Source organism: Triticum aestivum, chromosome 6B (assembly GCF_018294505.1).
Source record: "Triticum aestivum cultivar Chinese Spring chromosome 6B, IWGSC CS RefSeq v2.1, whole genome shotgun sequence".
Taxonomy (NCBI): domain Eukaryota; kingdom Viridiplantae; phylum Streptophyta; class Magnoliopsida; order Poales; family Poaceae; genus Triticum; species Triticum aestivum.
The window spans coordinates 644,950,743-644,962,361 of NC_057810.1; the positions used below are offsets into that span (position 1 = coordinate 644,950,743).

The 11,619-nt window shown below is 50.8% G+C and overlaps 1 protein-coding gene across 2 annotated transcripts; it reads left to right on the forward strand.

The window, feature by feature from the left end:
• The first annotated feature begins 1,442 nt into the window (after positions 1-1,442).
• LOC123134677 (alkylated DNA repair protein ALKBH8 homolog) lies at positions 1,443-3,246 on the forward strand. Of its 2 annotated transcripts, none has more exons than XM_044553881.1 (4): positions 1,443-1,765; positions 1,959-1,987; positions 2,236-2,439; positions 2,624-3,246. In XM_044553881.1, the coding sequence occupies exons 1-4, from the start codon at positions 1,510-1,512 to the stop codon at positions 2,936-2,938; spliced, it is 804 nt and encodes a 267-aa protein (XP_044409816.1). In that variant the 5' UTR covers positions 1,443-1,509; the 3' UTR covers positions 2,939-3,246. The 2 variants fall into 2 exon arrangements, with proteins under 2 accessions (XP_044409816.1, XP_044409817.1); XM_044553882.1 differs by having other exon boundaries at positions 1,444-1,765; positions 2,236-2,434.
• The last annotated feature ends 8,373 nt before the right edge of the window (positions 3,247-11,619 follow it).

The window sequence follows — 11,619 nt, forward strand, 5'->3', positions numbered from 1 at the left end:
TCGTGAACCAGGTTATGCGTGCGAGACTGACCCACCATTTGCTCGTGGCTGAAGCTCCTAAGTGGGCTCTGGATAAGGTGGACAGCGGATGTCGAGCTTTCTTCTGGGCTGGCTCTGATCAAATTCATGGAGAAAAGTGCGCGGTGGCCTGGCAGAGGGTCTGCAGGCCGAAACAGCTGGGAGGGCTGGGAGCTATTGACCTTCACCGTCATGGCATTGCTCTTAGGATGAGGTGGGAGTGGCTCAAGAGGTATGATGAAACCAGACCATGGCAAGGCCTCATGGCGACTGTGGACAAGGAGGCAAGCGCGGCCTTCTCGAGCATGGTTCATTGGCAGGTAGGGGATGGCTCAAAGGCCCTCTTTTGGAAGGACAGATGGATTAGAGGATCGACGGTGGATGAGCTGGCACCATTGTTGGTGGCCAAGGTTAAAACCCAGGTGATCAACAAGAGATTGGTAAAGGATGGCCTCTACCTTAATAACTGGATGAATGATGTGATTGGAGATCTGGACACGGAGGGGCTCGCCCGACTCATCAGGCTCTGCGAGGCCACCATGAACTTTGAGCTGCATGCAAGTGAGGAGGACAGAATGATCTGGAAATGGAACACTGCGGGCACATACTCTGCGGCCTCAGCGTACGCGATGATGTGCGAAGGAGGGATCAGATTTCAGCTTGCGGACGCTATATGGAAGAGTGGGGCTCCTCTCTCCTGCAAGCTCTTTATGTGGCTGGCGGTCCAATACATGGTCTGGACGTCGGATAGGCGAGTGCGTCATGGCCTTCAGGACACGATATCCCCATGCTTTCTATGCGATCAGGAGCAAGACACGGTGGATCACATCCTCACACAATGTGTGTACGCTAGACAGGTTTGGTTCCGGTGCTTCTCCAAGGTAGTGATACCGTTGGAGCTGCTGCCAAATGACAATGACAGGGTGGAAGAATGGTGGGAAGCTTCGAGGAAGAGGATACCCCAGGCTCAACGGAAGGATTTTGACTCTTGTTATGTTGATTTGTTGGAGTATTTGGAAACAGAGAAATGGTAGGGTTTTCGGTAGGAACGACCTGTGTAATGAAATACAACTGGTAGGGAACATTTTCAGGGAGCGTCAGCTTTGGGCGCTAGCGAGAGGGAGTGGAGTTTTTCACTCTTGTGAGTAGTCGCCTAGGTGGCTACGGAGGTGTTGGCAGACACGCCTCGGTGAGGCATGCGGCCATGTAATATCTTGTAAATATTTTTCTCCTCTTTTATAAAGCTAAGGCACGCCTTTCGCGTGCTCTCGAAAAAAAAACAAGATTCTAAAAAAGATCTAAAAGAACATTTTTCATTTTTTCTGAGGAAAAAAACTTTTTCATGACTGGCTGCTCGCCCTTTCTTTCGGCCTTAATGGGGGCCTTAATGGGCATGGCTGAACCGCTGAAGGCCCGCTTTGGTTAGCGAACAAATGCGGAGCCTGTAGATTCTGGAGGGTCCTGCGGTGAAATTACCATACTGTAGTCACCATGGTTACCGTCGCCGCCGCAGCCGCCAGTTACGACGACGAGGTTCACAGCCGTGCCGCGCTGCGGGAGGCCTTCGGAGACTCATCAGACAGCGATTCCGACGCGCCCCGCGGCGCGGCTAGCACCCCGCCGGTTCACGGGGCGGGCCGCGAGCGCTGGAGATGGGCGGCGGTGGCGGGGGTAAGGGGCCTGTGGCTCTGCGCCGCCTTCCTCTCGCCCGACGAGCAGTCGCGCCTTCTCGCCGCGATCCAACGAGGTGAGTAGCCGGGCCGGTCGCCTCATGTCTTCCTCTGCCTATCTTTCTAGCTGGTCACTGTGTCCATATTTGGTTCGAGCCACCAAATCTCAGAGCAAATTTAGGTCTAGCTTGCTATCTCTTTAATGAATCCTAAATGTTGATGAGATGATTCAAATTGTTAATGTGCCCATTTGTGTTTGTTCTTTTGCAGAAGAATGGTTCACTGATGCACACAACCAAGTAACTTTGTTTCCCCTCGATTGTTTCAGATTTGTCAATTGTTCTTTGCTTGTACACTAAAGGTTCAGATCTGGCAATTGTTCTTTGCTTGTACACTAGAGGTTCCATCTTCCATGAGTGTTTAATTGTGTCGTGTTCATGTCCTGAGAGCAGTTGAGATCAACTACTGTATGTCATCTAATGCTAAGAATTTACATTTTCATCAGTTGCTTTTAATGTTGAGAATTCTTTCAAAATTTATGTACTAGGCAATGAGATTTGGTGATCTCCCTCCATGGGCCGTGGAACTTTCTGCACTTGTTCGGGAAGCTATTTGCGTTGGTGATGTTGATGCTAGTGTTGGCGCTGGGTGGATGAACGAGGATGAAGACGCATGTCCTTTGCCGTCAGATTTGCTGTGGAGAGAACCGCTTTTTGATCAACTGATTGCAAACAGATACAAGCCAGGTGAGGTGCGGAACTGTTACTTCTTCTCAATAGTTTGGAGCCCTATGTTTAACATTAAGCATGCAGATAGTGCCGTAATTTAGACAGTCTTTCTTCAATAAGGCAGCGAGATACAATTTTCTTTTCCTTTTGATGAGAGTATACATGTTTTCCTGTCATCTGTTTTAACAAACTGATATTGCAATCTAGGGTATCTGTGCCCATGTTGATCTCATGCGCTTCGACGACGGGATTGTTATAGTCTCTCTCGAGTCTGCATGCGTGATGCGCTTCAGTCGAGAAGGTGCTGCCTGTGATACGCAAAAGCCCGGGGAGAGCGAATGTACAAACGTTCCTGTCTACCTGAAGCCAGGCTCACTTGTCGTGATGTCAGGCGATGCACGGTATCACTGGAAGCATGAGATCAACCGCAAGCCAGGTGCTCAGCTCTGGAATGGGAGGGAGCTTGAGCAGCATAGAAGAACTTCAGTTACTCTGAGGAAACTCAGGGCTTCTCCCAACTAAAATTGGCATTGTTAACATTTGTTGCATAATGTTATCGTTTTGGCAATGTTATACCGATTATTTTGCAGTGTATCATGGAGAAGTTTAATTAGGTTGCCACATACAATCAGCCAAATATTTTGGGTGTGTGAATACAATACTATGCAGTTAAAGAAAAATATTGTTGACTGTTTAGAAACTACATATGCAAGATATTTTTTTCTTTGTGCAGTCATATGATCTTTAAATATTGACGAGCCAGCTTGTAATACAGTATGAATACACCATTTCCCTAGTCCTGACATTAGTTGTTGATACTTTTTCCTTAATCAGCTGATCATGGTGATATTTGCATCCATCCTAGCAGGATGTGTTTTTCTTTAAGCACAACTGCAAGTGTGTAGAAAGCGCACTCATTAATTCCATTAGAAACAATGCACACGGCACACATTTTTTTAGTTGATGGCTGGTGAACTGGTGATGGCTCAGTAACTGAGCCTCATACATGATTCAGACAATTGATGCACATGGTTCTTAACCACCACAGGTCGCCAGTGAGTGTTCAGCGGTAGCAGGCATTGTTCGGTTGCTTGGGAACGAACCGCCCAGGGGGTAGTGTTGATCCCCACTGCCACTCCTCACCGAACCCTCCATTCACCCTAAGGCCAACTTCAACACTAGACCTCAATCCGTTTTGTTTGGATTTTGTCCGTTTGGGTCAGAAAAACGGACACGCGCGTCCAGATGTGGTCGTCCGGCTGCTGCATCCCAAATTTTGTCCGATTTTGGACTATCAAATTTAGACCTAAATAGACAATGCAAATATTTTAGAAACGATATATATATTACATAAACGTCCACAAAGTCTTAAGGCTGCACATTCAAACTAAACTTGAAATTAAAAAGACATTAAAAAAAACTAGATTTAGGGCCGTCAACGCCGTCGCCGTCGCCGTCTTCAGTCGCCGCCCTCGTCGTCCTCTTTGTCCTTTGTCAGGTTGATGTAGGACGAAGGCTACCACAGGTGGGCTGGCGGCCCCTACGACTGCTGCCAGGCGGGAGGCGCCTGCACCACCTCTGGTTGTGGCGGAGACGGTGACCATCGGCGCCCACCCACGTGGGCCGCATAGAGACATACTCCGACGTGCACGGAATCGTCTCCGTCCACGTCCATGACTGGCCGTCCAATGCCGGGTTCCAGGCCACGGCGGTGGGCTCCCCGGACACCTCCTCCATGGCCTCCTCATTGACCACGACCTGCAGCTCCGGGGTGGCGACGTCGCCTGCGGCAAAGAGGGCAATCATCTCTTCGAGGCCCTCCCACTGGGCTTCGTCGTGCTCCCGGACGGAGTCCTCGAGCACCCGCCTCATGAGCTTCGCCTCCTCCTTGGCGGTCATGGGAGGTGGTGGTGGCAGGGACGAGGAGGAGGAGGGTGTCGATGTTAGCCCGCGCACGCCCACAGGACCAAGGCGGGCTGAGAACGCGCTACCGGCTGGCAGGGAGTTCCCGTTGAGGGAGTCCTGGATTAGGGGGTCCTCGGACAGCCGGACTATATGCTTATGGCGGACTGTTGGACTATGAAGATACAAGTTTGAAGACTTCGTCCCATGTCCGGGTGGGACTCTCCTTTGCGTGGAAGGCAAGCTTGGCAATTCAGATATGTAGATTTCCTTCTCTGTAACCGACTCTGTGTAACCCTAGCCCCCTCCGGTGTCTATATAAACCGGAGCGTTTAGTCCGTAGGACCACAACAATCATAATCATAGGCTAGCTTCTAGGGTTTAGCCTCTATGATCTCGTGGTAGATCAACTCTTGTAATACTCATATCATCAAGATCAATCAAGCAGGAAGTAGGGTAGTACCTCCATAGAGAGGGCCCGAACCTGGGTAAACATTGTGTCCTCTGCCTCCTGTTACCATTAGCCTTAGACGCACAGTTCGGGACCCCCTACCCGAGGTCCGTCGGTTTTGACACCGACATTGGTGCTTTCATTGAGAGTTCCACTGTGACGTCGAAAAAGGTTTGATGGCTCGCCTTGTTATCAAGGACAACATCACCTCTGGGGGAACCCTGGCTTTAGGCCAAACCCTCCGACTAGGCGGCTTCGTTATGACCGCCCGTTCGGCCGCCGCCCCGACGATGACTTCTCGGGTAAAAAAAAACAGCCTCCGCGTCAGCTCAGAATACACCGAGCAGATGGATCCAATGGATCTCCCCTCCTTGAACGAGCTCTTGGATCGCATCGCCGCCTTGGGAGTCGCTATGGACTATGATCGGATTGGGCTTAAACCCTATCAAAGGGAGATTAACTCTCTGCCGGTCACCCATCAGATAGCGGTGGTGGAGGAGCAATGCGGCGGTTCTTCCTCTATCCTGAGGACGAACTATGTACAGATTCCCGAGCCCTCTGAGCCGGATACCCGTTTGCAGGAGGACATGACCCAAACCTCGAACTTAGAATCGGACAGCGGGCCAGAAAAATTGGGCAACATCCCGGAACCCAAATGGCCAAGCTCGGAAGTTCCTCTGCCCCTGGGTCTTAGATTAGGTCAGGGTCCGGACTTAAATCCACCCACCAACCCAGATACAAGCGATCTTTCCAACATAAGACAACAATCCCAAGAGACAGTACATCACTTTTGGGCCAGATTCCTCCTTGTAATGAGCAAGGTCAAGGACTGTCGCGAGGAAGACACAATCTCATTCTTTTGCAAAAGTTGCACGGACAAGGGAATCCTCAACGCCATAAGCCGTCGTGATATAGCACACTTCGCTGACTTGGCAGCATAGTACAGAAGTACTGTGCGATCGAAAGCGCCTGGAAAACCTAAGCAAAATTCTGGGATCCTCCGGCTCTCACTAAACCCCCCGTCCGAACTAAAAGGGTGCACCCTTGCAAGTCACCCGATCCAATTACAAAGAAACCAAAGCCCACTACAGGGCATGGAACCATATTGGAGGGATGGCCCAATGGGCCATGCAAAATTCACACCACACCGGATACCATACCAACACACAACCTTAGAGCATGTCGGATACTCCGGCAGGTGGCCAAGAGCGGCGAGGATCTCCTCGATAACAATACCGTAGAGTATCATCCCGCAGAAAACAACAATACAGTTCTGATAGTCTTCGAGACTTTCGCCTCAAATAACAGGTGCAAGAGAGCACTCCGCACCCTCGCCAAAGTCTGCCACGTTGCAGCGATAAATCCATGGAACGACACGGCCATAACATTCAATGCTAGTGACGAACCTCAATTCCGAACAGTCCGAGCACCAGCCACTTTGGTCCTTAGTTCAATTGTGGACGGCTTCCGGCTTACTAAAGTGCTCATGGACAGTGGCAGCGGATTAAACCTCATCTACGAGGAAACTCTCAACAAAATGGAAATAGACAAGAGCCGCATTGAGCAAAGCAGCACGACCTTTAGAGGAATTATCCCTAGTCGGGAGGCACGATGTGCGGGAAAAATCACACTCGATGTGGTATTCGGCATGCCGAAAAATTACAGGTCCGAAGAAATAACATTCCAAGTGGCCCCGTTCAGTAGCGGATACCACGCCCTTTTAGGGCGGGATGCATTCACGAGCTTCCAAGCTATACCACATTACGGGTACATGAAGCTCAAGATGCCCGGGCCCAATGGAATCATCACTCTAGCCAGTGATCCGAACGTAGCACTGCGCGCCGAAAATAAAACCGCCGCCTTGGCCCTTGAGGCATTACCCGAAGCCCTCACGGCCGAAAAGAATTAACTGCGCTGCGCTCCACAATGGACAAGGACGACGTGATACTCGACAAACGATCCAATTCCACTTATTTCAAACCGGCGGACGAGATAATCAAATTCCAAGTCCATCCAACGGACCCTACAAAAACAACATCCATCGGGGCACAGCTGGACCCCACAATAGACGCTGCACTGCGGGCGTTCTTGCGCGAGAATTGGGATATCTTCGCCTGGCACCCTTCAGACATGCCAGGTATCCCATGCAGGCTGGCCGAGCATAGCCTAAACATATTGAAGGGATACAAGCCGGTCAAGCAGACTCTTCGGCGCTTTTCTGAACCTAAACGACAAGCCATGGGAGAGGAGCTAGCCAAGTTACTCGATGCCAGATTCATCAGGGGAATAAAACACCCGGACTGGCTAGCAAACCTGGTGATGGTACCAAAGAAGGAAAAATCCTGGCGCCTATGTGTCGATTTCAAGGACCTTAATAAGGCTTGCCCCAAGGATCCCTTCCCTCTCCCCCGCATCGATCAAATCATCGACGCCACTGCAGGACACGACTCACTGTGCTTCCTCGACGCATACTCCGGATACCATCAAATCAAGATGGCGGAGTCCGATCAAGCCGCAACGGCATTCGTCACTCCATACGGCCCCTTCTGTTTCAACATCATGCCTTTCGGGCTCAAAAATGCCGGAGCAACCTATCAACGCATGATTCAGACATGCCTGGAAAAATAAATCGGCAAAATAGTTGAGGCATACGTAGACGACGTGGTCATCAAGACCAGACACGTTGACTCTTTAACAGACGACCTGAGGCTTACATTCGACAATCTCCGAATATATGACATCAAGCTCAATCCAGAAAAATGCGTTTTTGGCGTTCCTGCCGGAAAGCTCCTGGGTTTCATCGTTTCCAATAGAGGAATTGAAGCAAATCCCGCTAAAATCCGAGCTTTGTCACAGTTGGCTAGCCCAACAGACCTCAAGCAAATCCAGAAATTAACGAGATGCGTGGCTACCTTAAGGCGCTTTATCTCCCGATTGGGAGAAAAGGCACTGCCTCTCTATCGCCTTCTTCGACGCACCGAACACTTCGAGTGGACGGATGCGACCACGGCCAGATTGGAAGAAATAAAGGCCCTCCTAGAAAGCAACCCGATCTTGGCTGCACCAAACATCGGCGAACCCATGCTGCTATATATAGCCGCAACGCACCAAGTTGTAAGCGCAGTGCTCATCGTCGCACGAGAGGATGACGGACAGAAGTTCCCGCTTCAAAAGCCGGTATACTACGTATCCACGGTCCTCACACCATGCAAGTCACGGTACCCACATTATCAAAAGATAGCATACACGCTCTTCATGGCATCCTGGAAACTACGACACTACTTTCAAGAGTGTTCAATCATGGTGGCCTCCAAAGTACCACTCAACGATATAATAAATAACCGCGATGCCACGGGTCCGATTGCTAAGTGGGCCATCGAGCTCCTCCCGTTCGACATCATATATAAACCACGGCGGGCCGTTAAGTCGCAAGTACTGGCCAACTTCGTCGCCGAATGGACAGAAGCCGAACTCCCTAAAGAGTACAACGCATACTCCAATTGGATCATGCACTTTGATGGATCTAAGATGCTGGCTGGTCTAGGAGCGGGCGTTGTCCTGACATCCCCTGAGGGAGTCCTGGATTAGCGGGTATCCGGACATCCGGACTATATACCTTGGCCGGACTGTTGGACTATGAAGATACAAGACTCAAGACTTCGTCCCGTGTCCGGATGGGACTCTCCTTGGCGTGGAAGGCAAGCTTGGCGATTCGGATATTATATTTCCTTCCTTGTAACCGACTCCATGTAAACCCTATCCCTCTCAGGTGTCTATATAAACCGGAGAGTTCGGTCCGTATGAGGACAATCATATCATTCATAATCATCATAGGCTAGCTTCTAGGGTTTAGCCTCTACGATCTCGTGGTAGATCAACTCTTGTAACACCCATATCATCAATATCAATCAAGCGGGAAGTAGGGTTTTACCTCCATCGAGAGGGCCGAACCTGGGTAAACATTGTGTCCCTTGCCTCCTATTACCATTGGCCTTAGACACACAGATCGGGACCCCCTACCCGAGATCTGCCGATTTTGACACCGACATTGGTGCTTTCATTGAGAGTTCCTCTGTCTCGTCGCTGCAAGACTCGGTGGCTCCTTCGATCATCAACAATAACGCGGTCCTGGGTGAGACTTTCTCCCCCGGACAGATCTTCATGTTCGGCGGCTTCACACTACGGGCCAATTCGCTTGGCCATCTGGAGCAGATCAACAGCTACGCCCCTGGCCATCAGGTCAGGTTCGGAAACCTAAACTACACGGCCGATATCCGTGGAGACTTGATCTTCACCAGATTCAGGCCTATGCTAGGAGCGCCGGACAGTCACGATGAGCATGGCTTAGACCTGTTGTCGGACAATGCTCGGGATATCGCCCCTGCAGGAGCCCCAGACCTAAATCCAGGGCAGATTGTGTCGCCCGAGGACGGGTGGATGGACCCCGCCCCGGAGGCCGCACACCCAACGGCGGTAGAGCCGAACAAAGACTTCACCCCCAAGGAAGCCTGTGACACCGGACCCCCGGACTCATCTGGCTGTAGGTTCTAGTCCGCGCACCTCCGAGCCCGCCGAATCCGGCTGGGCTCCGGTAATGGAGTTCACCGCTGCGGATATCTTCCAGCACTCGCCCTTTGGCGACGTGCTAAACTCGTTAAAGTCTCTCTCAATGTCAGGAGGCTCTTGGCTGAACTATGTCCGGCTCGTGCGGGAAGCAGGCGATGAAGGAATTCGTTGCCCACCCACCACCCACTTCATAGCCACCGTCGATGACGTAACAGACATGCTCGAATTCGACTCTGACAACACCGACGGTATGAACGCAGGAGCAGGGGATGATTCAGAACCAGCACTCACGGAGCGCTGGACTGCCACCTCATCATACAATATATGCATGGTGGATACGGCTAAAAAGGACGACAACGATAAACCAGAGGATTAAACCCCCAGACAAAAGCCAAAATGACGCTGTAGGCGCCGCTCCAAGTCCAGCAACAGTAAAATAGCGATAACAACGCTAGAAAGATCGACACCATTGTCAACTCCAAAGGCAACAACGACCATATGGACCCAGCGATGGAGCAGGATGAACCAGGTCACGCTAAACACAGCTCAGAAGAACCGCCCCGGGACAAGAACACAGTCCGGATGACGATGCATTCACCATCCTGGAGACACGCTTGGAACGAGACAACCTCCATAGAAAGCTTATGGCCACTGCGAGAAGTCTGAAGAAGCAGAAGCAAAAGCTTAAAGCCGCACAGGACACGCTCAATCGTAGAAGGAATAAATTACTAGACACTAAAGAAAAGTACGGCGACGATCGCCAAACAAAGAGCTATCCAAAGCGCAAGCTTCTACTAGAATTTAACAACGAGGCCGTTCTACCGAAAAACAATACGGCCAATAGGCCGAACAAACCACTTCGAAACCGTAATGGAGCAGCTACCGATGACGCACACGATTTACGTGAGCTCTTGGATAAGAAGGCTGGCGCGACTAGGTCCATCGACGGATCTAGAGGACGCGCCCTGGCACAGGACCATGGTAACCAAAACGATCAGACTGATCGGATACCAGTTCGGAATCAATAACGGACACATCAACAGCCAACGACATGCCATAGCACGTCCAGAAACAGGGGGGCTACTCACCCTCTGTGCTTCACCGAAGAGGTACTGGACCACGAATTTCCACAAGGTTTCAAATCTGTGAACATAGAGGCATACAACGGATCGACAGACCCCGGGGTCTGGATTGAGGATTTTATCCTGCATATCCACATGGCTCGTGGGGACGACCTCCACGCCATCAAGTATCTCCCCCTCAAGTTGAAAGGACTAGCTCGGCACTGGTTGAAAAGCCTCCCCGAAAATTCAATCAGAAGTTGGGAGGAACTCGAGGATGCTTTTAGGGCAAATTTTCAAGGGACCTATGTCCGACCCCCGGATGCGGACGATTTAAGTCACATAATTCAACAGCCCGGAGAGTCCGCCTGCAAACTTTGGAACATATTCCTCACTAAGAAGAATCAAATTGTCGACTCTCCAGACGCTGAAGCCCTAGCGTCCTTCAAGCACAGTATCCGGGACGAATGGCTTGCCAGACACCTCGGCCAAGAAAAGCCGAGGACAATGGCAGCCCTAACAAGCCTTATGACCCACTTTTGTGTGAGTGAAGACAGCTGGTTGGCCCGTAGAGGCACCAGCGACCCAAGTACATCCGAAATTAGGGATGGAAACGGGAAGCCATGGCACGATAAAAACAAACGTCGAAACAAGGAAGTAAGTCCGGACAACACAACGGTTAACGCCGGATTCAGGGGCTCTCGACCCGGTCAACAAAAGAAGGCATTTAAAGGCAGCAACGAAGGACCGTCCAGCCTGAACAAAGTCCTGGAAGACTATGCCAAATTCACGGTACCCCTGAAAAACCTGCAAACCACACTCACAGAGAATGCTGGGTCTTCAAGCAGGCCGGCAAATTAAATGCCGAACACAAGGGAAGGGAAACACCAAGTGAAGACGAGGATGAGCCTCGCTAACCAAACACTGGGGGACAGAAAAAATTCCCACCAGAGGTAAAAACAGTAAACATGATCCATGCGACTCACTTATCGACGAGAAGGCGCAAACGCCTGCTCAGAGACGAATGCGCTATAGATCCCGTTGCACCCAAACTCAACCACTGGTCGGCCTGCCCGATCACCTTCGATCACAGGGACTACCCGACTAGTATGCGGCATGGAGGATCAGCTGCCTTGGTGCTCGACCCAATAATTGGTGGATACCATCTTACTCACGTCCTCATGGATGGCGGCAATAGTCTTAATCTAATATGCAAGGACACT

What these genes read in the sequence shown, in the direction of transcription:
- LOC123134677 (XM_044553881.1), top strand. Translation starts at nt 1,510, where the DNA reads ATGGTTACCGTCGCCGCCGCAGCCGCCAGTTACGACGACGAGGTTCAC. An exon ending in TCTCGCCGCGATCCAACGAG is followed by an intron (nt 1,766 to 1,958) that starts GTGAGTAGCCGG and finishes GTTCTTTTGCAG; the next exon opens with AAGAATGGTTCACTGATGCA. An exon ending in ACAGATACAAGCCAGGTGAG is followed by an intron (nt 2,440 to 2,623) that starts GTGCGGAACTGT and finishes ATTGCAATCTAG; the next exon opens with GGTATCTGTGCCCATGTTGA.